The sequence below is a fragment of the Hyperolius riggenbachi genome, chromosome 6 (genome assembly GCF_040937935.1).
Source record: "Hyperolius riggenbachi isolate aHypRig1 chromosome 6, aHypRig1.pri, whole genome shotgun sequence".
Taxonomy (NCBI): domain Eukaryota; kingdom Metazoa; phylum Chordata; class Amphibia; order Anura; family Hyperoliidae; genus Hyperolius; species Hyperolius riggenbachi.
Genome location: NC_090651.1, coordinates 59,973,019 through 59,999,832, shown reverse-complemented (window position 1 = coordinate 59,999,832; position 26,814 = coordinate 59,973,019). Strand labels below are relative to the sequence as shown.

The following is a 26,814-nucleotide window of genomic DNA, read 5'->3' as shown; positions in this document are numbered from 1 at the left end:
CACCTACTTCACCACCACCCCTCTGATTTGGAATGATTGCACAGCATCCAACAATTTACTTTTTACTCTGCTTTATTTAATGTTCTCACATGACATGCTGCAGCTCAACACAATAGCACACTGGCTGGCTGTGAGTCTGTGACAAACAAACGGCTCACCCTCAGCTACTCCATTCCTCCTCAGTCAGGACAGCAGGGCCACCTCCTCCCTTCTGCTGTGCAAGTCAAATGAAACACTGCTGCTCTCCTGCCTCCCCCCCCCCCCTCACTCACTGTCAGACTCCTCACACAGCACACCAAGCTGCTTTTCCCCTATGATGACCTCTTCACCTCGCTCGCTCTCCTCTCGCTTCTCCTGCTTCTCTGACTGCATGTTGTCAGTGTAAAATAGGGATGCTCATTCGGATTCCGCAGAAATGCAATTTCCGAAATTCCGAACGGAAATTGCATTTCCGCATCGGAATGCGGAAATCGGTAATGCAAGTGCATTTGGCGGAATTTCCGCCGGAAATCGCGGAAATTCCGCCCGACTTTAACATCGATTTTCTCAAAAACTATAAGGTTTTTTTGAAAACTTTTTTTTGCATCTTGTTCAGGAGATTCTGTTTAAGAAACCCTGAAAAAATGGTGTTTCTAGGACTTACGGGAGCTTTGCTATTAACCGCTAAAGTCGGCGGATTTTTACTGTAATGCAAATGCAGAAAATAGGCAGATGCAGATTTTCTGCATTTTACATTACAGTAACAATCCGCTGACTTTAGCGGTTAATAGCAAAGCCCCCGTAAGTCCTAAAAACACCAAATTTTCAGGGTTTGTTAAACAGAATCTCTTGAACAAGATGCAAAAAAAAGTTTTCAAAAAGACCGTATAGTTTTTGAGAAAATCGATGTTAAAGTCGGGCGGAATTTCTGCGATTTCCGGCGGAAATTCTGTATCGGAATTCGGAAATTGGTAGCGGAAAGCGGAATCGATATTTGGCAATGGCTGAATGCGGATTTACCGCGGAATCGAAAATTGGCAGTACAAACATGCTATCCCTGTAATCTCTACACCTGATGTAAATGTGTCACCTTGCTTCATGAGAGAACAAGCCCTGGGCATAAGCCTGAACTACAAGAATTATTTTTTTTTCCCTTATCGAAAACAGAATACAAAAATGTGCAGTGAGGGAAGTATACAGAACTGCCATCTTTATTCCCTTTAATAATCCCAGCTGCCTGGCTTTCAAATCGATCATTCAGCTTTGCCAGTGTCCAGGTCACACACCTGTAAGTAAAATGCTGGAGATAGAGTGGAATGAGAAGCTTGGTCTGCATGGTAATTGAAGTTCATGTGGTATTGGAGTTAGAGGATCATGGTAGTCAGGTACAATGAATTTTCTTTAAAAAAAAAAAGTAACAGAAATGATACCTTCAGTCTGTCACCCTCTCTGCAGATTTCATCCATGCGATATCTAAGGTCTGCCACTAGAGGGCGAATCTGAAAAGGGATAACAGGTCATACACTTCACAAGCCAAATGTACCAATAAATGGTAAAAGGAAAAAAGGGCGCATGCAGCTAGTGGACAAAAAGGGCGCCGCCATTCACTCCCATAATAAATATCGTTTAATGGGCGCCAAACAGGAAAAAAGGGCGCCGAAGATTAATAACGTTTTACAAACGGCGCCCAGAGATGTTTAATGTTTTATAACTGTGCTTGTGATAATTTACGTTTAGAAAATGCACCCATGACGAATAACGTTTATAAAAATACTAAACATATTTATCGTATTTAACTAAAACATTATTTAAAATTTTATCCCTTACTGTTTGTAAAACATTATTATTCACAAAATAAAGACATCAGTACGTAACGTAAATTGCAATATATTTTTTACAGTCACTATTTGTAAAACATTATTATCCACATAATAAAGCGATCACTAAGGGGGTGGTTAGGGTTAGGCACCACCAGGAGGGTCTTAGGTTTAGGCACCACCAGGGGGGTCTTAGGTTTAGACACCACCAGGGGGGGTCTTAGGTTTAGGCACCACCAGGGGGGTCTTAGGTTTAGGCACCACCAGGGGGGGTCTTAGGTTTAGGCACCACCAGGGGTGTCTTAGGGTTAAGCACCCCCAGGGGGGTCGTAGGTTTAGGCACCACCAGGGGAGTCTTAGGGTTAGGCACCACCAGGGGGGTCTAGGGGTTAGGGATAGGTACAGGGAGGGTTCTGTGTGAGAGTAGGGTTAGGTATAGTTACAGTACAATATACAACACCACCAGGGGGGTGGTTATGGTTAGGCACCACCAGGGGGGTCTTAGGTTTAGGCACCACAGGGGGGTCTTAGGTTTAGGCACCACCAGGGGGGTCTTAGGTTTAGGCACCACCAGGGGGGTCTAGAGGTTAGAGATAGGTACAGGGAGGGTTCTGTGTGAGAGAGTAGGGTTAGGTATAGTTTTAGTAAAATTTTAGTAATACTTACTAATGTTTTACAACACTTATTACGAATGTAGTTATATTTATATCATTGTTATAAACAATATTTTCAGATTTTATTATAAGAAGAAACGATAAATGAAGGTTATTCACAATAATATACAATTATAACGATTAAACATATATTATCGTTTTTTTAAGAAACGTAATTATAAGTTTCACTTTTGAAACAGAGAAGATTAACGTTTTCATAATTGCCGATTTCATACACATTATTTAATGATTTATAAATTTGTAAAACATTATTTGTAAACGAAATACAGCACAATATTTTTATAAATGCTATTCATGCTTATCGTTTACACTCGGGCGCCCTTTTTTCCTGACGCCCTTTTTTAACGTACGCCCAATAAATGTAACATCTGATTTTTCAGCTGGTTTTTAATTGCAGAGACACACTGCAGAGCGCTTTTCAATCTGGTTTTGCTTTTAAAAAACTCTTACACTCCCACTGACTTGCATTAAAATCGCTGTCAAATCAAGGTGCGATTTTTTTTGAAAAATCGGGATCATGGCAGTTTTGCACTGATTTGACTGTGATTTGAATGCACGTGAACGGGAGCATGCTTTTAGAAATGAAACAGGATTGAAAATCGCTCCGCAGTGTGTCTCTGCCCTTAAGCCCCGTCTACACGAGGCGATCCGGCGGCTCGATTAGCTGCCCGATCGCCTCTTCCGCATCCCCGCGCGTACCCGCCGCGTCCCCACTCGCCCGCGCATGCGTCGGATTCGATCCGCTCTCGTCCCTACGACGCGCCGCTTATCTTCCGCTCGATTCCCTGCCATTGCCCCTCGTGGGGAACGAGCAGGGAATCGGCGGCAGCAAAATCGGACCTGACGGATCTTATCAATCGAGCCGCATTAGCTGCTCGATTGATAAGGAACATCGCTCCGTGTAAACGGAGCTTTAGAGTGTAAAGAGACAACCCCCCCCCCCCCCAATAAAAAAGTGCCATCATTTCTGCATAAATAACAAAACTTTCAGAATGCCATATCATGAGTGTGTATGAGGCTATACAGATGTTCCTCCTGATCTATTCGAGAGACAAGGGGCTCTATTCATAAAAGGCTGTGCAGGGAAAAAAACTTGTTGGGAAAAAACTGCATTCGGTATTTTAGAGTTCTGTGTGCTAATTCATAAAAATGTTTACACTTGCGATAGAAGTTCGGTATTTTCCCGAACTAAGGCTGGCGGCAACATGAGAAGCTGCCAGGGCCGGAGCTACCATAGGAAAAAATGGGCAATTGCCCCAGGGCCCCAGAGCCTGTAGGGGCCCCCAAGTTGTCCCTCCCCATCTTAACTGTTGCTCCTCAGGGACTTTGCAAAGTCTGTTAAAGTTGGGAGGTGATTGGGGGAGGGTCAGTAGCCAGCTCAGGGGCCCAGGAGGGAGGTTTGGCTGCAACAAAGGGCCTCCAATTACGCTTTTTGGTCCGTGGTGTCTGTTGGGGGGCCCCCAGGCTAATTTTGCCCTAGGGCACAATTGTTACTTGAACCGGACCTGGAAGCTGCCTGAGTTGTTACATTTCTCCAAGCAGAGACAGAGTTACAAAGAGGCAGCCCCAACTTCCCTTTAGATGTGAATTTTTTTTTAAACTGCCTCTGTGCGCCTTGAATCTGCGCTGAATCTGTCTATTAGTCTTTCTAAACAATCTATTTAATTGCCACAGCTTAGAAGAACTTCAAGAAATATTACACATGCAGGCTTTCTGATGTAAAAAACATATGAAAACAGGTACCCAAGAGCCATACATTTGAAATCGGCGCTGGTAGACTTGGGCGCAGGATACAGCTAGTATATGGCTGATCCTGCCTCTGCACAAGTCCGGGCCGTGTTAATTACTATTCCCCCTCCAGGCCACCATGGATAGTGAGGGAATGATATAATTCAGCTTCCAGCGATTGCTGGAGGCCGAATTATTGTGTTTTTTAAAGAGACACTGAAGTCTCTTAAAAATCCATTTTTTATGACAAAATCGTGATTAACATCATAGCCCTACCTAAACCGCCGCATCCCCGCCGCTGTACACTATCTAAATCCCCCCAAACTCGCCCTCCGTCTCCCCTGCAAAATCCACGACTTTCTTGGTCGTGGTTTTTGCCGCTGTTGGAGGCAGAGCTATGAGCCGCAGCTCTGCCTCCATTCCCGTCTATCAGCGGTGGATCTCCGCCTCTCCCAGTGACGGAAGACTGAGAGGGGCAGGGGAGAGGCGGCGATAAGGGCTGACAGACGCGCTGAGAGGCAACGCTGCGGCTCATAGCTCTGCCTCTCACGGAAGCGCTGCCCGGATTGCCCCCAGGGAGTTTGGGGGGATTTAGATAGTGTACAGCGGCGGGAATGTGGTGGTTTAGGTAGGGCTAATACTGTATGTTAATCAGGATTATGTTATAAAATGAGGATTTTTTCCGAGACCTCAGAGTCTCTACTGCAATTAGCGCTGTTGCGGACCGCAATGCGTACAAAAATACACGTTGCATTCCGCACGCGTAGATATATGTAAAAGCGTATTTTTGTACGCGTTTCGGTCCGCAACAGCGCTAATTGCAGTAGGGAATGCGTCCAATAATATGCATGGCGGCCGGCCGACTGGTGAGTCGTCAAAAACGAAACTAAGTGACAGCTGGGGACCGGAGGTGGGGACAGATCACCCAGGCAGCAGCAGGGAGGACGGAACAAAAAAGGCTTCTGGGAATACCACAGGCTGTGTTTTTTAACCTCTTGGGCGAAGCAGTGCTTTTCAGTGCTGCTAGATTTGGGCGCAGCCGGCGCCACCATAGACTATTATAGGAATCACATCTATAGCGGCACTCAGTGAGTAACGTCGGCGCCGTCAGAAGATGGAGACGAAGTTGCTTAATGGGAACCTTAACTGAACGGGGGAAAAAGAGTTTCACTTACCTGGGGCTATTACCAGCCCCCTGCAGCAGTCCTGTGCCCTCTGAGCCGCTCTGGAAACCTCCGGTCCCCCGCTGTCACTTAGTTTCGTCTTTGACGACTCACCAGTCGGCCGGCCGCCATGCGTATTATTGGACGCATTCCCTACTGCAATGATCGAGGCCTTCTGCACATTGGTGGGTGTGGCATATTGGGGTGAATTCTTCCTCTTCCTCCCCCTTTGGTATAAATATGGCTGCCGAACACGGCTCAGACAGCTCTGACTGGGGCTTTGACATATTGGGGGCATTTTGTTATTTTAATTCTGCGGTGATGTGCATTATGTATAGCACTTATGTAACATATGTATAGCACCTTCTGAAGAAGCCTTTTTGGTGAAATGTGATCTCATTAGGGTCTTTATGTACAGCACTATGCACATTCTATAGCACTTTCTTGTAAACAGCCTCCCTTTTGATGGGGTGTGTATAGGACCAATACCAGTGAGGGGTTTGCTGAGGTGATTTATAATACCACATTATGCGACCACGCTCGGGTCCATACCACCCTTAACAGTGAATATTGTAGTCTATTGGTGGGATAGCTACACTCCACTTATATATTTGTCTTTAAGTGGAGGGGGATCAGCCAGGACCCCCACTGTATACGACTACTGTATCTATTTAGGATTCACTGTATGAAAACATCAATACGATATGGTGTTTTAAATAATTTATTACAAATGATATAAACAAGTGACTAATACCTGATTTAGTACCTATAGGGCATGTCATATTGACATTTGTGTTTGAACCTTTTTTTCCCTGGCACCTTCATTCGGTTTGTGTTTATTCAGTACATTCCAAACTTTACCGTATTTATCCACTTTTTTCTCTTGATTTGTGTTCCGCTGGAGGTCATTTTGCAGGGCTCTGGTGGTGCTCCTCCTGTTCCTCTTGGCACAAAGGCAGAGGTAGCGGTCCTGCTGCTGGGTTGTTGCCCTTCTACGGCCTCCTCCACGTCTATTGGCCTGTCTCCTGGTAGCGCCTCCATGCTCTGGACACTATGCTGACAGACACAGCAAACCTTCTTACCACAGCTTGCATTGGTGTTCCATCCTGGATAAGATGCATTACCTGAGCCACTTGTGTGGGTTGTAGACTCCGCCTCACGCTACCGCTTTAGTGAAAACACCGCCAGCATTCAAAAGTAACCAAAGCATTATTTCACATACTGGTATAGCAGAGAGCCCTTTGGTTAATCTTAATGGCCAAAAATGCAATTCCGTGAAAAAATAAATAATCCCATTCACCATACCGTTATACAGCTTCTCCTGTTCAACCAATAAGCAATTTTGTTTTTCTGTTAACACTCACTTCACAGTATAAAAAAGGCCCAACTGCCTAAAGGTTGCACAGTTTTTCCCAAATAAGCAAGAAAACAGCTGTATGCAGTAGAAAGTCATCTCAATAGAATAGAACATGTAGGCCTGAGATGACAATCCAAATGGTAGCATCATTCTGAATGGTATAACCTGCCCCCCATCTAGCCAGACATAAAATTGCATATATATGTGGTTTATCAAATTGCATTCAGTTGGGCTGGGCCTTGCACTAAGCAATGTTGGGCCATTTTGGTCCTAACAGCCAATCAGAAAAAAAATATGGCTGTGTGTGTCTGGCATTACCCAATTTTATAATTTAATCTTGCATTTTTGTCCAAAAGACCGTAAGCCTGCCCACCAGCGACAAGGTAGACTCTCTTATGCCTGGTACACACCATGCAATTTCTCGCCAGATAGATGGTCCAATAGATAATTTCCAACAGGTCCAATCTGATTTACGATCGTTTTCCAATCAATCCTATACAAAATCTATCAGAAAAACAATCAGAAATCAGATCAGACCTGTCCTAAGTTATCTATTGGACCAGCTATCTGGCGAGAAATTGCATGGTGTGTACCAGGCATTAGGGCAGGACCTACTCTACACTATCACTAACCTATACTAACTGATGCTAGTCATCATCATCTCCTACCCCTTAGTGTGTGTGTGTGTGTGTGTGTGTGTGTGTGTGTGTGTTTGTGGTGTGTGTGTCCCTAGCTACTCTCTAAACTACTGCCCTGTCTGTGAATGGTATATAACTTTTCCTACATCTCTGCAGTCAGCGGGGCTCATTTATCAAGAAAGAAAGAAAACTGGAGCAAAAGTGAGGCAGGTAGCCTGAGCAGCCATTCAGAGCCTTTCCTGCACTTAGCAGCTGAAAGCTAATTGGTTCCTCCAGTTTTTTTCACCCATCTTGATGAATCAGCCCCTATGAATGTTGGTCTGTATGAGTCAAGCTAAATCTGTCAGTGTTTGTCAGTCAGTGAATGTCCAAAGGGCTGATTTATCAACACTGCAGTAAAGACTACTGAAGCAGTTAAACAGTGCAGCCAGCCAATCATGGTTCAGCTGCTGGAGGAAACACGCTATCTTATTGGTTGCTCCAAGCAGCTGAATCTCTGTTGCTCCAGTTTTTACTGCAACTGTGTTAGTAAAACAGCTCCAGTGTGTCTGTGTCTTGTGGTGAATGTCAGACAGTGTTGGCGTATACCGGTCATAGAGCACAAGTCACAAAGAATAGGAGTTAGATGAAATGATAACAGCGTTATTCTATCTCCAGCAGGGGACTGGAGATAAAATAACAAATAAATGTTTGTCGAAAAAGTTCTAAGATAGCTGGGAAGAAGAAAAGCTGTTATCATTTCCAATCACTCCTGTTCTTTATGAGCTGAGCCCAATGTGTGTTTCTCAGTCAGTGTATGTCTGTCAAAGAGAAGAAGAAAAGGACTTACCCCGATGTCCTCTTCTGATGGACGATGCTGCTCTCCGCCTCCAGGTCCCTCATCTGTCTCCTCTGGTCTCTGGGTCCGTCATCGTCTGGTCTTCTTCCGCACAGAGGTCTTCTTCTTCTAAGGAAGCAAAGCCAGTAACAGTGTTAGCAAGAAATATAAATGATTTCAGATGTGATAAAACAAGATGTATTCAGCTGGCTTCAGCTTCTAAATATATAGATGTTGGTACATTTTGTAAATCTAACATTAAATCTGGAACAAAATATGGCTGTGTGTCTGTATTAGCTAAAGTTTTGGAGATATTATATTCATGCAAACATTTATAGCCAAAAGACCATAAGTCTACTCATACGTGAGAAGATAGACTCTCTTAAGATGGCCATGCATCTTGCAATTATGCTGCCCGATCGACCATTAGACTCCATAATCAGATGAAAATCGGTGCTGCAACAAGCGTTTGTCATTCCCTGTATGTCAAGTGTAAAAAGATGAGAAAATCTTACCGAAACATTGTCAGTCCTGAGCACAAAGCTTCGTCCACCGCTGTCATCATTTCCTCAGTCACATCTGGCGAGCTTCACGACACAGGTCCTCTGAGGATGGAGAAACAGGAATAAAGAGTAATTAGCTAAACAAATACATGCACCAGGCAGAAACATATATGCTAAATGTGCTAAATCCGTACCATGTTCCACAGTCTGTGCTCCTGCCAGGGTTCCAAGGCCTTGAGGTTCCAACAGTCGGGGTCCACGAGCCGGCTCTGCCCTTCTCTGCCCTGAAAAGAGAATACCTGGAGAAGCTGCTGGTCCTCTGGTCCAATGGGATCCATCTGGTCTCCTCTGGTTTTCGTCATCATCTCTTCAATCTTCTTGTGCGGGAGGGACGCCGTCTCTGGGGGCTGCAATGAGAGAAGATAAGATTTAGCTACCAGTTTTCATAGGTGGAGTTTATAGTATGCCAGGTCTCCATACTTACTTGTTCAGGGATAATTGGTGGCACCATATGAAGTCCTTCAAGTGCCACCCAGTTGATGCCTCTGAAGAAGGGGTGTCTTCTAATGTTGCCGTTGACTCCCAGGCGCACACGTGGATCCTCCCAGAGGAGCTGAAAAATAATTAAACAATTAAAAGTAAATGAAATATACTTATATTATCGTCAATTTCTGCTATACTGACCTGTATAATAATATACTAACCTTTGTGATAATGTCTCGGGTGACGTAGTCCAGGTCCTCACCGTTCAGCTGGACGTTGTGGGGTGACTTACCTGTTACCATCTGGTAGAGGACCACACCGAAGGCGTACCAGTCGACTCCAGCATCGTATTCCAGGAAGTCCTCCATCTCCGGGGCCATGAAAGCTCTGGTGCCGATGCAGACGGTGGATGTCGTTCCCTCCATTGCCAGTCCAAAATCCGCCACCTTGATATGGCCAGTACCATCCAGCAAAATGTTCCCGGGCTTGAGGTCCCTGTAAAATAGACATTCTGTCATACAACTGTGACATATTGTAAATTATCAATATAACATGTAATGTAATCAGGAATAACATGTAATGTAATCAGGAATTACGTTCAGCCCGTGGGGAGAGTCCACATAGAATGGGGCTGCTGCAAATGATGACTAGATACTAAAAGGGGGACTTCTGCATATGAGAATGGGACTGTTGCATATGGAAGGGGGTAGCTGCACATGGAAAGGGGACTGTTGCATATGGAAGGGAAAGCTAAGCTGCACATGGAAGGGGGACTGTTGCATATGGAAGGGGGTAGCTGCAAATGGAAGGAGGACTGTTGGATATGAAAGGAGGTAGTTGCACATGGATGGAGGACTGTTGGATATGGAAGGGGGTAGCTGCACATGGAAATGGGACTGTTGGATATGGAAGAGGGTAGCTGCACATGGAAGGAGGACTGTTGGATATGGAAGGGGGTAGCTGCACATGTAAGGAGGACTGTTGGATATGGAAGGGGGAAGCTGCACATGGAAGGAGGACTGTTCGATATGGAAGGAGGTAGCTGCACATGGAAAGAGGACTGTTGGATATGGGGGGTAACTTACCGGTGAATGTAGCCCTTAGAATGGAGGTACTGGAGGGCGCAGATGATCTCCGCAGCGTAGAATCTGTAAAAAGAAATACAGGTGAATTACGTGAAATGCTAACAGTCCCATCTGCCTGGGAATTCAGGTGCCATTTACTTATACTTTTAATTACCCCATTAAAAAAACTCAAAATATTGATTCAAAATATTTAATCTAAAATATTTTATTTGACATAAAACTGGGCACAGGCTTTTGTTAGGGTATTGATAAAATATGTAAGGGTTTTATTCACCTTTTTTAACTTTCAATTCCAGAAAACTGAACCAATCTTATTAATTAATAGTTGCGTAAAACAATAACTCAACCAGAGATTCAAAACCCACCCACATTAGTTGGCAACTTTACCCAAACAATAAATCCCCAAGGATCCAAATCGAGTAGCAGATAAAAATATCAACGTCCTCTCACACCGAATGAGAGACTCTAAAATACTACCCAATGAATCTGTGCCAGCGACAAGGGGGTAGTTCAGATGGCTGCGTCTAAAACTGCAGACAGCCCCCAAGAAGCCATTTATATAACCCATACCGCCCTTTCACATTGGATGCTGTATTTCCCGCACTCCTCTTGATGACCAATCCCAGATCAGTTGCAACATGCTTTTTCTGTAGTAACTCCCACCGTTGCCTCACAGCCCCATCAACCTAAAATATAAAAGAAATCAACAGCAACAACAAAGCACAGTACCACATACATCAAGTAATGCCCAGATAGCTCATGGTGTTCCAGAACTACCTGGAAAGTATAAAGGGCTAAAAAGAGATCAAAAACCCTCTATCAAAAAGCAATGTTAAATGTAATTTTTCCTTCTTAAAACGGAAAGATATTTGTGATAATTCATCTGTAAGTGAGCAACTGTAGTTTCCCATGATGCATCACTCTAGAATATGTTTCTGTGAGACATCTCCCTTCATGTGTCTCTCCATCCCTTATACACAGTGGTGTATCTAGGGAAAATGGCACCTGTGGCAACCACTGAAATTGCACCCCCCCCCTCCCCACACACACACACACACAACACCCATGTCTTGGTAGTGAAGGGCAATTGCATTTGCTACGTTGTATGTCGCCTCTATTATCATTGTCTGTAACCTTATGTATTGTACAGCGCCACGTGATATGTTAGCGCTATATAGAGCCAATAAAAAAACAATAATAGGGGAAGGTGTTATACAGAGAGGAGAAAAGGGAAATCGGGAGGCATAAAATCACACTGTGTCCTGCGAGCTAAGTGAATAAAGACAACAATGTGGTAAGTTCACAAAATCCCAGTAAAATTGCACAGACAGTACATGGCAATTACTGCTATTGTTTTTTCTTTCTCTCGTCCTCTCTGTGTAGCGGACAGAAGAGCGTCAGTGGGATCAGCCACTTAGTGCTTGATACAGACTTTCACATTAGAAGATCCGTAGGGTACTCCATTATATCATACTTAGTGGAACGTGTTGCTCTATGCCCCTTCACACACAGATAAAATGTCTGGACTGGTGCATCTATAAATCCAAACTAAGATATATATTCTATATTCTATATGGTACTCACTTCAACAAGAACAACACCTATGGGCACAAAACTATAATATTTGAAGGATACCAGAGCTGAAACAATAAGGAGAGATGGGGGAGCAGACATGTATGGGGACCTGTCCTGAGGGCCACCGCTCCCCCGTTCTCCTCTGCCCCCCTCCTTCTTACCTGAAGACCCCCCGGCGGCCTCTTCCGAGTTCCTGGAGTCGGGCCTCATTTTGCAGGTGCTAGGCTGACTTGCACGTGTCCCTCAGCGCGTAACCGTGGCCGGGAGCGCTCTGCGCATGCACATGACCTAATCAGGACATCATACGCAGAGTGCTCCTGACCTCTAGCGACTGACTCTAGCGACACGGAAGAGGCTGCCAGAGGTGCTTTAGTAGAAGGAGGGGGCAGAGGAGAATGGGGAGTGGTGGCCATCAGGACAGGTCCCCATACATGCCTGCTCCCCCACTGTTTCTCCCAATAGTTTCGCCTCTGGTATCCTTTAAGCCGTGTATAAGTGCTAAACCCAAATCTTTTTAAAGTGAACCTGTATCTGTTTCATAGTTTAAAATATAGAGTGTAGTTTGTAAATTGCAAATATTAGAGAATGATGCAATGTTATAAAGAAAAGCTAATAACTGAAAATAAAAATATGAGATTCTTTTCTTTGCTACTAATGTTCTATGAATTATCCATACTACACATACAATTCATTATATCATAATCTTTTTTTGTCACATTAACCAGCTGAGCGGTCTGGACGAGCTCAGCTCGTCCAACACCGCCAGCGGCTGCCGCTCAGGCCCTGCTGGGCCGATTTGAATGAAATAAAAAGCAGCACACGCAGCCGGCACTTTGCCAGCCGCGTGTGCTGCCTGATCGCCGCCGCTCTGCGGCGATTCGCCGCGAGCAGCGGCGAAAGAGGGTCCCCCCAGCCGCCTGAGCCCAGCGTAGCCGGAACAAAAAGTTCCGGCCAGCGCTAAGGGCTGGATCGGAGGCGGCTGACATCAGGACGTCGGCTGACGTCGATGACGTCACTCCGCTCGTCGCTATGGCGACGATATAAGCAAAACAAGGAAGGCCGCTCATTGCGGCCTTCCTTGTTTATTCTGGGCGCCGGAGGCGATCGGAAGATCGCCTCCGGAGCGCCCTCTAGTGGGCTTTCATGCAGCCAACTTTCAGTTGGCTGCATGAAATAGTTTTTTTTTTATTTAAAAAAAACCCTCCCGCAGCCACCCTGGCGATTTAATCAGAACGCCAGGGTGGTTAAGCACACTATTCAGCAGAAAAATACATATAGCAACGCAGATCTGTACATCAGTCTGGAAAGAGGGACAAATAAGGAAGAAGGAGGGACAGAGGGATTTGGTTCCCAGAGAGGGACTGTCTCTGAAAAAGAGGGACAGCTGGGAATTATGGTACACTTGCTGCGTCAGCTGCTGCAGCTATATCTCCGCCCCTAACAACGCGTCTGAGAAAGTCAGAACATGGAGCCACAGAACAGCGCCCACTAAGCCACTAAGTGCAGGCATAGCGCCCACAGCAAGTGCTACGCCTGCCACCCCTGTAAATATGCATATACAAGGCAGAAATCCTATTTAGTACTTACTTCGCTGTGCTGATATCTAGAGGTCCTCTCTTCCACAGAAGTCCGTGCAGATCTCCGCCTCGGGCAAGGTCCATTCCCATCATCAGTAGATCCTGTAGAAAGCCAGAGAGAACATAGAGTTAGCTTTCATACTGTACAATACTTAGTGGTATTTACCATAGTGGGTGAACTTACCGGAGTCTGGAGAGCAAACCTTCCTTGGATGAGGAAGGGACATCCTGATGCGCTTCTTAGGATCCGGCTCTCCAGAACGACGCGCTCCACCCTCTCACGAGATATCAGGGTCCTCTTCTTGATGACCTTGATTGCGAATTCCCTACCTGTTTCCATGTGCGTTGCCAGCAGGACTCGGCCGTAGCTGCCTTCTCCAAGCTCACGATGGAAGACCAGGCTCTCCAGGGACACGGGGACATCTATTGGGATTAATTACACAATACATTGTTAAGGTGTCACAAGATCACAATTATTTAATTCAGCTATTTATTGGCTATCCTATAATAATGCAAATAAAAGATTAGGACACATGTTAGCTTTCTTTGTCAGGTGTGAATCTGAGGAGTGCAGTGCAAGGAACTAAGTGCAGATTGTGGTACCCACACCAGTGACAGTGACATCAATGCAACTATTACATGTCACTTCTGGTTCCACAGTGAGTGCAGCAGTCAGTGACTATCATGGACCAGATGCAGCTTTTACACTTTACACGTCAAACCCCCAACACTTTATTATCCAGTATTGCACAGCTTCTCAGCACATTTCACACACATCAGCAACTCTGTACACCCCACAGCAGACCTCATATATTTTTGTATTTGCTGTATTTCAGTGGTGTAGCTAAGAAGCTGTTGGCCCCAGTGCAAGTTTAGCATTGGGGCCCCCCAAGCATGCTATAGATAACAATTGATACAACACACCAAAACCAATCAAGGACAACCACATTGTCAGAGGTGCAAGAAGGGGATGGGAAACTGTGTGTTAATGATCACTACTATTCAAATCAACTATAGAAGTGAATATTATCAGCACAGGACCAATAAAGAGCTAATACTGTGTTTGAGGAGTGGGCCCCTCGGGGCCCCTCTAGCCCAAGAGCCCCCGATGCAGTTGCTACCTCTGAACCCCCTATTGCTACACCACTGCTGTATTTATCACAGAAGGGAGATGTTAAGTCCATTTTTGTATTGCAAACTACTTAAAGTTATAAAGGAAGATTGGATTATATTCTTAGAAAATACTAATAGGTTTCTTGATTGTTGCGTCTATATATAAATATATACATAATTGGGAGCCGGCATAGTACGCTCCCGGTGACATGGGCGCATTCTCACATGGGGCAGGCGCTCATCGGTGCCCGTGCAGAAGGCGCCAACTCATTGGGAGTCAGCGATCCTTACAGCTACCAGCAGGACCGCGAAGAGAGGACCGGAGCTGCGCCGAGGGATCCAAATGGCTTCTAGGGCCTGGAGGAAATCCCAGGTAAGATCTATTTAAGTGGTGACCTTGTATGTACCAGAGACTAGTGGGGGTAGAGCAGGCATGGGCAAACTTGGCCCTCCAGCTGTTAAGGAACTACAAGTCCCACAATGCATTTGCCTTTATGAGTCATGACTGTGGCTGTAAGACTCCTGCAATGCATTGTGGGACTTGTAGTTCCTTAACAGCTGGAGGGCCAAGTTTGCCCATGCCTGGGGTAGAGGATTCATACTTACCTGGGACTTCTTCCAGATCCCTGTAACCATCAGCTACATTCCTTTTTTGGCTTTATTAGTCCTTTAAAGAGACACTAAAGTCTGTTTTTTACCTTAATTTCTTATCCAGTCCAATTCAGCATTAAATCCTAAGCAGATTCGCCACATCCCTGCGGCACATTGAGTGATTACGGCTTCAGTGAAGCTGAACTCTTGCACAGGACAGAAGGAAAACATAGAGAAATGCACCCCGTATGTATTTAGAGAGGCTGTCTAATTCCCGGTCATCTGTGTCTAATCACAAGTTGTAATTTGATCTCTACCCTGTGTCACCTGACTGCCACAACAACTAAGCTCATTTGAAAGCATGGGATGTTAACAATATGTCTGCTTCCATGAAAGCAGGAAGTAGACACACTGCAGATTTATTGCAAGATTTATATCAGCTGTAACAAAGAAATGTTTTTCTTTAAAGGTTATGTTGTTGCATATCTTTTAGAGCACAGAGGACGTTTTGAGGTCAGGTCCGCTCTAATTACAACAGAACATCCAAAGTGGGTCTTGACAGGATGTTTGCTACTTACCTGTTCTCTCTTTTGGATGGGCTTCTCTCCATTGCACTGCCCTGCCACCTGTGTGTGGCTCTGACTGCAGCCAGTTGCACAGAGGGCAAAGAAGCCGCGCATGCTCTGTCCGCTAGCGCTCCCTGTAATACCTCGCTCCTGCCCAGATGTGCACAGCAACCGAGGCCGGTAGTGTTATGCATTCTTGACAAGTCAAGGTCATAGATCAGCGTCATTTCTCAAGTATGCATTCCCAGAACACTATTGGCTGTTGTGCACATTCGGGCAGTAGCGCAAATTACAGCAATTATTGTTGAATGGGGGCAGAGCAGCACAACTGAAATGAGCCCATTCAAACCAGTGACCGCTAGTCAGAGTGTTGGACAGAATGTTTTTGGTGTTGGTGGTGGGGGCCGGTTGTTGACAGCAGGCCTAGGGCACTGGATGTACGATATGATTCTCTGGCCATCTTTGTCACTTTTACAGCCACTGCCTCTACCCCTGTTGGCGGTAATGTTGCATAGTCCGTATTTGACAAATATAACGAGGCAGACCTAGCATATAAAGCTTTCCTGAAGTATGCACATGTATCTCGCCACTTATTATTATTATTATTTTTTATGTATATAGCGCCAGCATCTTCCGTAGCGCTGTACATAATACAAACAAATAATTACAGACAGATAACCTGGCGGCAGGCCATCCTCCCAGCAGAAAGCCAGACCACCCAGCACAGAAGCCAGGTAACTCTGCCTAGTTATGTTTAAGTGACACTGCCTATTTATGTGATATGCTACATTTTTATTTTTTATTCTTTTTGTTAATGGAGAGGGGGCTTCATCAAACATTTTGCTGGGCAGGCCTACTTAGACTGCTCTTAAAGATGATCTGTGATGCATTTACACCAAAGTAAAATAAACATTACTGTTTCCCCCGTTATTCCCCCTCTTCATTTTGCCTATTTTCGCCGCTCTCCGCTGCCAATAAATAGCTTAATGTAACTTTTAATCATTTGGCCAAGATGGCCGCGATGCAAACGTAGCAGGAAGTGATGTCAGTGGAGCGCACGCTGGAACGAGGAAGAGGTGAGTGATCCCCGTCCGTTGCCTCTTACAATAGCTACCGTAGCTGAGGCAACGTAACTTTTTAAAGCTGGAGGGGAGCAGAGGACGGGGGACCCAGGCAAGGGAGGGGGGGTCCGACCCCCTCCCCGCCGCTAGGCCCAATACCCCCTTCCTGCCCGCTATCCCCTCCAGCTCGGGCGGCCCCCCACACCCACAGCTTGGGGGTGCGGCAATTTCTTTAAAGATTGCCTCAGGCGGCAAAAAGTCTAGAGCCGGGCCTGGTTGGCAGAGTGGAGGGTGCATGGAGGGACATATACTTACAATAGATCCGCTTTGTACGTGGGTCCCGTGTGGTTTAGAGCCGTGAATGTCAGCAGGCAGATCTTAAAGTGGATTCTCCATTTTACTGGCAAGTGGCAACCAGTGAAGAGTATGCAGTAGTGGGGAGATGTGTGGGCCGCGGTGGGTATGTAGGGGGCGGACAAGCTATAGGCTAGTCAGGTGACAACATATGTGCACAAGTTTCATATTGTTTTATATAGTTATATAAAGTCTTGGTCCAGATGGCGCTATCCTACTTTGAGTAACCTACAGATACAGTGGCGGCTCCCCACAATACTGGCTGGTGGGGCCCATTTGGGTGATGAAAATCGATGTTTGTATGGCGAGCTTTAGATATTATTTGCCTAACTCAGGTGATGAAATTAAGGTTAACTAATTTAGCAATGACAGGAACCAAATTTAAACAGAACTCGGAGGCTTTTGAGCAGAACAGATTGTCCAAATGATGAACGGAGGGGCTGAACAGGACATCTAGGGAGGCCATGGTCCTCATGGGGCTGGAGGGTCCTCATGGAGCTGGAGGGAGCCCCAGTTAAATATAAATAGGGGACAGTGAATCTCAGGTTCACCTTTAACCCTTTCCACTGAGTTTTTTCCTAAAGGGAGTCGTTTCTACTCTGAGTTTTTTTTTACAGAAATGCACTCTCCCTTTTACTCTCTCTCCCATTCTTACATGGAACGTAACACAGTAACATGGTATATCTTATTTTAAAAAACACATTATAACGTTTAATTTCATACCTTATTCGGACAGTTTGGTGTCTTCTATTGGCTGATAGCAGAGAAGTTGGCCAAAGTATGGTACATTTTAAAGCAATTTCCTGGGTGTAATCCTGGCCTGCGTGAACAAGTTTCGCAATAATAGGTGGTGTTTCGCCTGCCACCTGGGGCCATATGCAATTCTCTTTTTCACCTGAGTTTTCTCCTAGGAGACAATTTTTCATCTTCAATTCTAAATAACTTTCCAGCACTTTTCAACAAAGAAAGTACCAAAAATTAGGTGAATAAGTACTATCAGGGCTGGAACCCACAGGAGCGCTTTTGGCAGCGTTTTGGCAGCACTGCGATACGCTAGCAGTTTGCCAAAACGCTGGGCTAATGTTAATGGATGGGGCAACTTCCACAGGAGCGTTTGCGTTTCCCAGAAACGCAAACGCAGGACCTGCAGCATTTTGGGAGCGTTAGCGCTTCAATGTAAAGTATTGAAACGCTAGCAGAAACGCTCAGCAAAACCTAAACTGAGCGGTTTTGCTAGCGTTTTGCGGTTCAGCACACTGTAACAAAATGAAAAATAATTCACAGGACCAATCAGGATAAAAACGCAAAACGCAAAACGCTAGGCACCCGCTGGGGAAAAAAATACAATGTTGCAAAACACGACCAAAAACGCGCATGAATCCGCTTGCAAACCGCTCAGACAAAACGCTAGTGGTTGCGTTTTGCGTTTGCTGATTTCAGTGGGTTCCAGGCCTCAAAATCATTTTGAACCTTTTCTTGCTTTCTGGTGGCTTAAAAGGCATTTTGTTGACAAGTTTAAAAATATCACCTGGGAGAAAACTATGGAGAAAAAGTGAATTGCATATGGGCCCAGGGCACACGCCTGATTTCTTCAAACGAAGGGTCGTCAGACCCTCCCGCGAGGCGGCCGTTCTGACGACAGTATCTCCATGTGTACAGTCTATCGGCAGGCTGATAAGGCTGGTTTTGACTGATTCGCCGAGCGGATCAGTCAAAACCAGCCTCATCAGCCTGCCGACAGACTGTACACACGGGGAAACTGTCGTCAGAACGGCCGCCTCGCGGGAGGGTCTGACGACCTGTCGTTTGAAGAAATCAGGCGTGTGTGTACTCACCTGAAAAGAGTTATTTTTAGGAGTAGGATGACAGATCCAATTGTTTATCTCATCAGTTTATTTTCATTTCTGGTTCACTTTAAGCCCAATAAATCCCCCAATTTTTGCGAATCATACAGTATAGTCCCATATCATTCATAAATATTGGTTTGAAGCTTTGAAAAAAATCCTGGCTCTTAGGATTCAGCAATGTATTTGTCAGATAATATACCTGGACCGAACCGGTTTTATTCTGGGATGCTTTATTCACCACTACAGTATATCTACATCCTCTGTGACTTCATCTAAGGACGTAGAGGATGTAGATATGTGCAGGATGGGGCTTGCTCCTGTGCAAACTTCTTGCACTATCTGTTGCCACCCTAATTGGTAAAATAAGCCAATAAGATTGACTTTTACCAAATGCTTTTATTTTCTCAGTTCATAGTGAAAAATACACACTGTAGCATTAATTCAGAATTAAGTATCCTTACCATAAATTGTGATAGAAACATAATCTAAGTTTTATTATAAACGGTAGAAAGACCCAAACAAAATTTGTGTTTTTTTTTTGTTTCAAACATTTTATTAAAGTTTTCAGGTAAAACAAACAAGCAATGTGATAAAGGGCAGTACAATTTATCAGTAGATCAATAACAGTAGGCTATAACACAACATAATTATAACACATAGGAAGATTGGTGGCACGTTTTATTTTTAAACTGGAATTGGTAAAACCGAGAAATTTGTTTTGTGTTTTTCCCCCCTTTTTTCCCATTAAAATGCATAGAAAACAAATTTGTTTGAGGCTAAGTTCACAGTTGACGCGTTTTTGGTGTGACATTAAGGTCGCTCTGCAGGTAGTAACGCAACGCAAAAGCATAATGTATAAGTACACGTTATGCTATGTTGCATTGCGTTTAGCTGTCATTTCAATGCGACCTTAACGTCGCATCAAATGCGCCGCTTTCGTGGCATCCTGATGCGCCCAAAACAAAATCCACTGAGCATGTGCAAACACAGTAACGCAGCCCATAACGTGCTAAACGCACTGCAAGCACTACTTTCACAGAACGTGCTGTGTTACACTATAACGCAACGCATGCGCTGTGAATGTAGCATTGACTTTGCATTGCAGTGCGTTTGTACATGTTAGAAAGGGCTACAACGCGCGACTAACGTCGCACTGTGAAACTACCCTTAGGAAAAAAATGGCATACAATGAAATCCTAGGCTGGTTTACTTTGTCTTGAAAAAAAAAAAGATACATTCCATTTAGGTGTCATAAGTAGGTACAAAGTTATTGCTGATTAAGTAGGAACATAGTGAAACTGCCAAAACTGCTCTGGTGGGTAGCAAGAAAAAAGGGTGGCGGCGGCTAGTGGAAAAAAAAGGAAACCATCATAGACTCTAATACAATTATCGTTAATACAGGTAGTCCCCGACTTACGAACGACCCGCCGATACAAACAACATGGATTCAGTGTTTCCATGGGAACAAGCCCATTTTTTTTTTTTTTAAATTGGACTTGTAGTTTTTGAGAAAATCGATTTTAAAAAATTCTAAGAAAAAATGGCTTTTAAACTTGTATAAGCAGGCACAGATGGCAGAGGTGACACATAGGGGGACACTGGAGGCACAGGGGGGCACAGAGGAGGGACAGAGATAGCACATTGTTCCGACTTAAGAACAGATTCAGGTTAAGAACGAACCTACAGTCCCTATCTCGTTCGTTAACCAGGGACTATCTGTACAGCGAAAAAAGCAGAAAAAAGGGCGCCCGATAAATATCCATAACAACATTAGAACATTAAAGTTTTTTAGGTATGTTATAATTTTCTTAGAAGATCTTTGTTTAGATATTTCCATCTCAGGCATGCCACATGAACACAGATGGGGTTGTCTGGAGTTAATATTGGAACTTCTATATAAAGACGCAGAAAAGCAAATCACAAGTTACCATAGTTTTTTTTTTTATTACAATACACTCTGATGGCTAAAACGGAATCTATCTCTGCAAAATGGAAAACTATTATGTGGCTGGAGGAAGCCCCGGGTAAGTATCAAATCTTTCTTTATTCTCATCTTAGGTACGCTTTAAAGAGACACTGAAGCGAAAAAAAAATTATGATATTATGATTTGTATGTGTAGTACAGCTAAGAAATAAAACATTAAGATCAGATACATCAGTCTAATTGTTTCCAGTACAGGAAGAGTTAAGAAACTCCAGTTGTTACTCTCCCACTAAAGGTGCGTACACACGTCAGATAAAAATGAAAGATCACAGACCAATTTTACCCCCTTTCATGTAGTATGAGAGCCATACTCTACACAGTCTATTCTATGGAGCTGAACTCCCCATCAGATAGAAATCTTTGCAAGATGCTGCACACAAAGATGCTGTACACATGCAACAGATCAGTATCTGCAAAAGATCTGTTCCTGCAAAAGATCCGTTCCTGCAAAATGCATTCAAAGTCTATGATATCTGCAGATCTCGTACACACCTTGTTTAACGGACAATTATCTGTAGATCAGATCCACCAGGTTGGATCTTCAGATCGGCAGATAATTGTCTGATCTGCAGATGAATGTCTGTTAAACAAGGTGTGTATGAGATCTGCAGATGTCATAGACTATGAATGCATTTTGCAGGAATGGATCTTTTGCAGGAACAGATCTTTTGCAGATACTGATCTGTTGCATGTGTACAGCATCTTTGTGTGCAGCATCTTGCAAAGATTTCTATCTGATGGGGAGTTCAGCTCCATAGAATAGACTGTGTAGAGTATGGCTCTCATACTACATGAAAGGGGGTAAAATTGGTCTGTGATCTTTCATTTTTATCTGACGTGTGTACGCACCTTTAGTTTAGTCATGGAGAGGGCTGTTATCTGACTTTTATTATCTCAACTGTTTTCTTTTTCTCTGCTAGAGGAGAGGTCATTAGTGCACAGACTGCTCTGAAAGACTCATTTTGAATGCTGAATGTTGTGTAATCTGCACATATTATAGAATGATGCAATGTTAGAAAAAAACACTATATACCTGAAAATAAAAATATGAGAATATTTTCTTTGCTGCTAATCTTCTAGTAATTATTCATAGTACACAACCAATTCACTATATCATATTTTTTTTTTCGCTTCAGTGTCTCTTTAAGGCTGGTTTCACAGTGGGACGTTATAGGCGCACGTTAGAGCAGCTTGTAACGCACCCCACCGCACAGCAATGAAAAATCAATGGGCTGTTCACAGTGCCCACGTTGCGTTACTTAGTAACGCTGCGCCATTAGACAACGTACTGCATGCAGTACTTTATAAGCGGCAGAGCCGCGTTAGACTGCTTGCACGTGCTCAGTAATGTTGGGGAGGGGCGGAGAGCGGCCAGGCACATGGCTAATTAATATTCACTGCACTCAGTGACATGCAGTGTTTACTTCCTGGAGCGGCCGCTCTGTGCGGCGATTGGCCGGGCGGGACCATGTGATGCCACATGCGTCCAAGAGTACGCATCACGGCATCACGGACGCCAGAGTGAGCTGCACAACGCAGCTCACTCTGACGTCCACATTAGAGAGCACCAGGCGTTACGTTAGGGGCATGTTATGCGACCTTAACATCCCCTCTAATGCAACGTCCTGGTGTGAAACCAGCCTTAGTGGTTGCACCAAACCTATCTAGCACTGACAACATTGGCTGAGATCATTACGTTGCCCAATAGTAAATGTTTCAAATACAGCAGACTTTCTACACAGTGTTTGGCTTTGTCCCCTTGTATAAGAATATTGGAAGTTAATGATCCACTCTGGAATCTCCGCCTTCCTGTTTGGATGTCACTATAGCAATGTATGCTAGGAATACTGTCCACCATGCCCTGTAACAAGCACAAAACAAAACAGACATTTCATCATTTTTCTATGCTTGGAAGATGTTGCTGGTAAAATGGAAGCTGCACACTGTTCCCACTCTAAACGAATGGAAATCTCTGATAAATTTGAATCTGCCTTTCTACAAATTGGCGCATCAAGTGCGGCGCCACCTGACTGTTTGTGAAAAAAATATGGGGTGTTTGGGCCGATGCCTCTTCAGTGGTTGTACCCAATAAGGCCTCTTGCACACTACCACCGATTCCGATTTTTTTTTTATACGATCCGATTTTTTATTCCGATTAAAAAAACGTAGCAGCATGCAGTATTTTTTAATCAAAAATCAGATCGTTTAAAAAATCACAATGGCATGTAGTGTGCAAGAGGCTTTAATGTGGCTGTTGCGGATATTCATCTATGAGACACAAATGTGTTATAGAACAAATGTACTGATTGTTATACAGACACAGTGTGCCCTTTTCTGGTCTGCAGTGTAATGATGTTACACATGTATGTGGTGTGATATTTATGCGCCTGCCTGTATGCAGAATAATACCATAACCACTGTATACTCAGTTGGCTTTACCTGTTAAGGTGGCTAATAATGATACAATTTGCAGAACGATTGATTACGAACCATTCTTTGTATGAATGATCGTAAATGATTGTTTGGGACCACTAATGGACAAAAATCTCCTAACCAATCCGATCAGATTAATGAAATCGCTCCGAATTTCGGTTCTATCCCATCAATCTGATTGGATTGGTTAGGAGATTTATATCTATTAGTGGTCCCAATTGATCATTTACGATCGTTGATACGAAGAATCGTTCATAATCGATCGCTGGTCAAATTGTATCATTAATGGGTTACCTTTAGGGCTCAGACACACTATAAGCACTTTTCTGAGTGCTTTTTGGCTATCAGAGCTTTCTGAGAGCTTTTTAAAAACTCCCATTGACTTACATTAAAATCACGGTAAAATTGCAATTGCGGTAAAACCGTGTGATTTTAGGCCAGGTTCACAGTGGTCAGTTGCATAACTCACATGTTATAATGACTGTGAACTGCAATGGAGACTGGCCATAGACTTTAATACAAAGCCTGCATGCAGCAAGTTAGAATAACGCAATCCGTTACTGTGAACAGGCCCCTAGAATTGTGCGGACAGTGAGTTGACAATCAGAATTATTCTGAAATGCAACTGACCACTGTGAACTGGGCCCACATGTAAATCAACAGGAGCATTTTTAAAAAAAGCTCTCAGAAAGCTCTGATGGCCAAAAAGCGCCCAGAAAAGCGCTTATAGGCCCCATTCACACTTGCAAAACGCCAGCGATCTTTCTGGCGTTCGCATTTAGCACTTCTATAGCACTAAACGCAATCTCCGGAAAATCGCCTGAAAATGGTGTAGGCTACACATTTGCGTTCGGCGATTTGCATTAATCGCCGGCAATTAACGCAAATCGCCCAAGTAAGAACGGGCCCATAGGGTATTATTGCACTAGCACTTTAAAAAGCAGTTTGCCGGAATCGCAGGCAAAACGCTCTAGTGTGAATGGGCCCATAGTGTGTCTGAGCCCTTAGGGCCCATTCACACTAGAAGCGCTTTTCTAAACGTTTTTACATTTGGGGTGGTAAAATTGGCCGGTCTTTGCAAATCAAAATTAGCCGTGTGCACCAGATTCCAGGAGGAGAGTCCTATTTATACAAAACAAGTAACATTTATTTATATTTTTTCTCCTGGCAAACTGAAAGCACCAGAGCTGCAGCCACTAGGACCTGCTCTATAGGCATTAGCAGTGTTAGGGAGTCTTGCCCAAGGCCTCCTACTGAATATGTGCTGCCAGCCAGCCACTGCTGATATTATCATTACAGAATCCAGCCACTGCTGGATATTATGATTATCATTACAGTTTCCAGCCACTGCTGAATATTATCATTACAGTTTCCAGCCACTGATGAATATTAATATCCATCATAATTATATACCTAAGAGGTTACTGCTCTGTTTAAAATTTCCCAAATAAGCGGCGTTGTCAGCTCAATAGATTTGTAGCACCTGCCCTGTTTGCTTCGCCGAACAGTGCCATCCACAGCACAAAATAGTCCCTACTGCTGCGTAACACTAGATGAATTGAGCTCTAGAGGTCGGCACGGCGGAAGGATACATTTTTCAGCTGACAGGAGGGAGGAGACATGCAGGTTTAATGACTGCAGGGCGGCAGGATACAGTGTGAAGCTGACAGCGCGGCTGTTTGAGAGGCTGGAGACAGACAAGGGAAGCTGCAGGAACATGTGCTGTAAGAAATCAGCTGTGTCTGTGAATATTTCCCCCCCACCCCTTCCTTCACGCCACCAGTGTAGATACAGAAGGGAAAGGATACCTGACACCAGGGAGGGGGGAAGCAGTGGTGTAGCAATAGGGTTTGCAAAGATCTCGACTGGTATGGTATCAATTGGTATCTATACAGTGCTTGGGGGGGAGGGCAGGGCATGTAAAAATCGCATTGGGGCCCATAGCTCCTTAGCTACTCCACTGGGGGGAAGCAGGGAGGGAGGGATAGCTGGTGAATGTCTGTGTGACTTCAGGGAGACAGCAGCAGATCGGATGCCCATGTGATAGTGGGCGGGGATTATGGGCACAACACACTGGGCATACATTACAAGTAATGGCAGAGATCACCAAGTGAATTTGTCTTATTGGGACATACTGTAAGATTTGGCCATGCCCACAACCTGTCATTACCACGCCCACTAAGCCATGAAGAGTCCTGGATCTTTTGGGATGCTAGTAATGCTCTGCCCTACATGATCCAAATAACCTGATATAGGCACCCTCACCTTTCTCCATCCTCGGTCTCTTTGGACTCGGGCCGCCTCCTTCTTGGCTGCTTCTTCCTCCTCTTCTCGTCTTCATCTTCTCGCTCAGAATTATCTACTTACCACTGAGCTTTTTCTTCTACCACCTTTCACCTTCTCCCTCAAGAGATATAGCTGCTGCTCTCTCCGCTTCTCTCTCTCGACTGAACCAACTGCCACTTCTGGCTGGTGACTTGATGCTGCCAACTGCCACTTCTGGCTGGTGACTTGATGCTGCCAACTGCCACTTCTGCCTGGTGACAGAATGTCTGGTGCTGGCCCCTCCCACTTCTGCCTGGTGAAAAGATGGCAGGCGCTGGCCCCTCCCACTTCTGCCTGGTGAAAGGATGGCTGGTGCTGGCCCCTCCCACTTCTGCTTGGTGAAAGAATGGCTGGTGCTGGCACCTCCCACTTCTGCCTGGTCACATGATGGCTGGTGACTGGATGCGGCCAACTGCCACCTGTGCAGCATCATGTGACTGGCCACTGTAATCCATATAGGTACTGCAAACTGACTTTACTAATGAGGCTCTATGTGCTCTAGCCTCACTCTTCTATATATTTAGTCATTGGGCTTGAATCACAAGAGTGCTAACTGTTAGCACGGCCGTTTTGGTGCGAATTTTTGTGTTTGCGCGCGATCGCAAATCGTTATTGTTTTTGTGCGCAAAAGCAAATTTTCACGCTAAAACGATGACGATTTAGCACGAAAATTCCCGTTTGTGCGCGAAACCGTTTAATCTTGCGTGAAAAATCGCGATTGTGCGCAAACGCAAAATTAGCACGGCCGTTTTTGCGTTTCCTCGCATTCACGATTTTTCTTGCACGATTAAACGCTTTTGCGCACAAATGTGAATTTTCGTGCTAAATCGTTATCGTTTCAGTGTGAAAATTCGCGTTTGCGCACAAAAACTAACGATTTGCGATCACGCGCAAACACGAAAATTTGCGCAAAAACAGCCGTGCTAACAGTCAGCACTCTTGTGAATCAAGCCCATTATCTGCTATTTCCACTATAAAGCTTAAAGGGCTACTGACAATTTTATGTTGTATTTCATTGTGAAAACAGAACTGTTGATTTCTGGTTCAATCATTCAGCGCTCAGACATACTCTGAATGTTTGGTTTTCTGAGCGCTTTTTAAAAATTGCTTCCATTCACTTACATTAATAGTGAAAATCACATTG

At 44.5% G+C, this 26,814-nt stretch overlaps 2 protein-coding genes across 2 annotated transcripts; both read right to left on the bottom strand.

Annotated features, from left to right (window-relative positions):
• Positions 1 to 7,631: 7,631 nt before the first annotated feature.
• LOC137522043 (protein kinase C delta type-like) lies at positions 7,632 to 10,812 on the bottom strand. The gene is made up of 7 exons (XM_068242063.1): positions 10,697 to 10,812; positions 10,245 to 10,307; positions 9,381 to 9,654; positions 9,161 to 9,289; positions 8,871 to 9,083; positions 8,689 to 8,778; positions 7,632 to 8,302 (listed from the first exon to the last, which is right to left on the bottom strand). Exons 1-6 carry the CDS (start codon positions 10,810 to 10,812, stop codon positions 8,743 to 8,745), a joined length of 831 nt encoding a protein of 276 aa, XP_068098164.1. The 3' UTR covers positions 7,632 to 8,302; positions 8,689 to 8,742.
• On the bottom strand, positions 10,596 to 25,824 carry LOC137522437 (protein kinase C eta type-like). Its single transcript, XM_068242492.1, has 4 exons — positions 25,611 to 25,824; positions 13,581 to 13,819; positions 13,407 to 13,498; positions 10,596 to 10,930 (listed from the first exon to the last, which is right to left on the bottom strand). Exons 1-4 carry the CDS (start codon positions 25,684 to 25,686, stop codon positions 10,915 to 10,917), a joined length of 423 nt encoding a protein of 140 aa, XP_068098593.1. The 5' UTR covers positions 25,687 to 25,824; the 3' UTR covers positions 10,596 to 10,914.
• Positions 25,825 to 26,814: the final 990 nt, after the last annotated feature.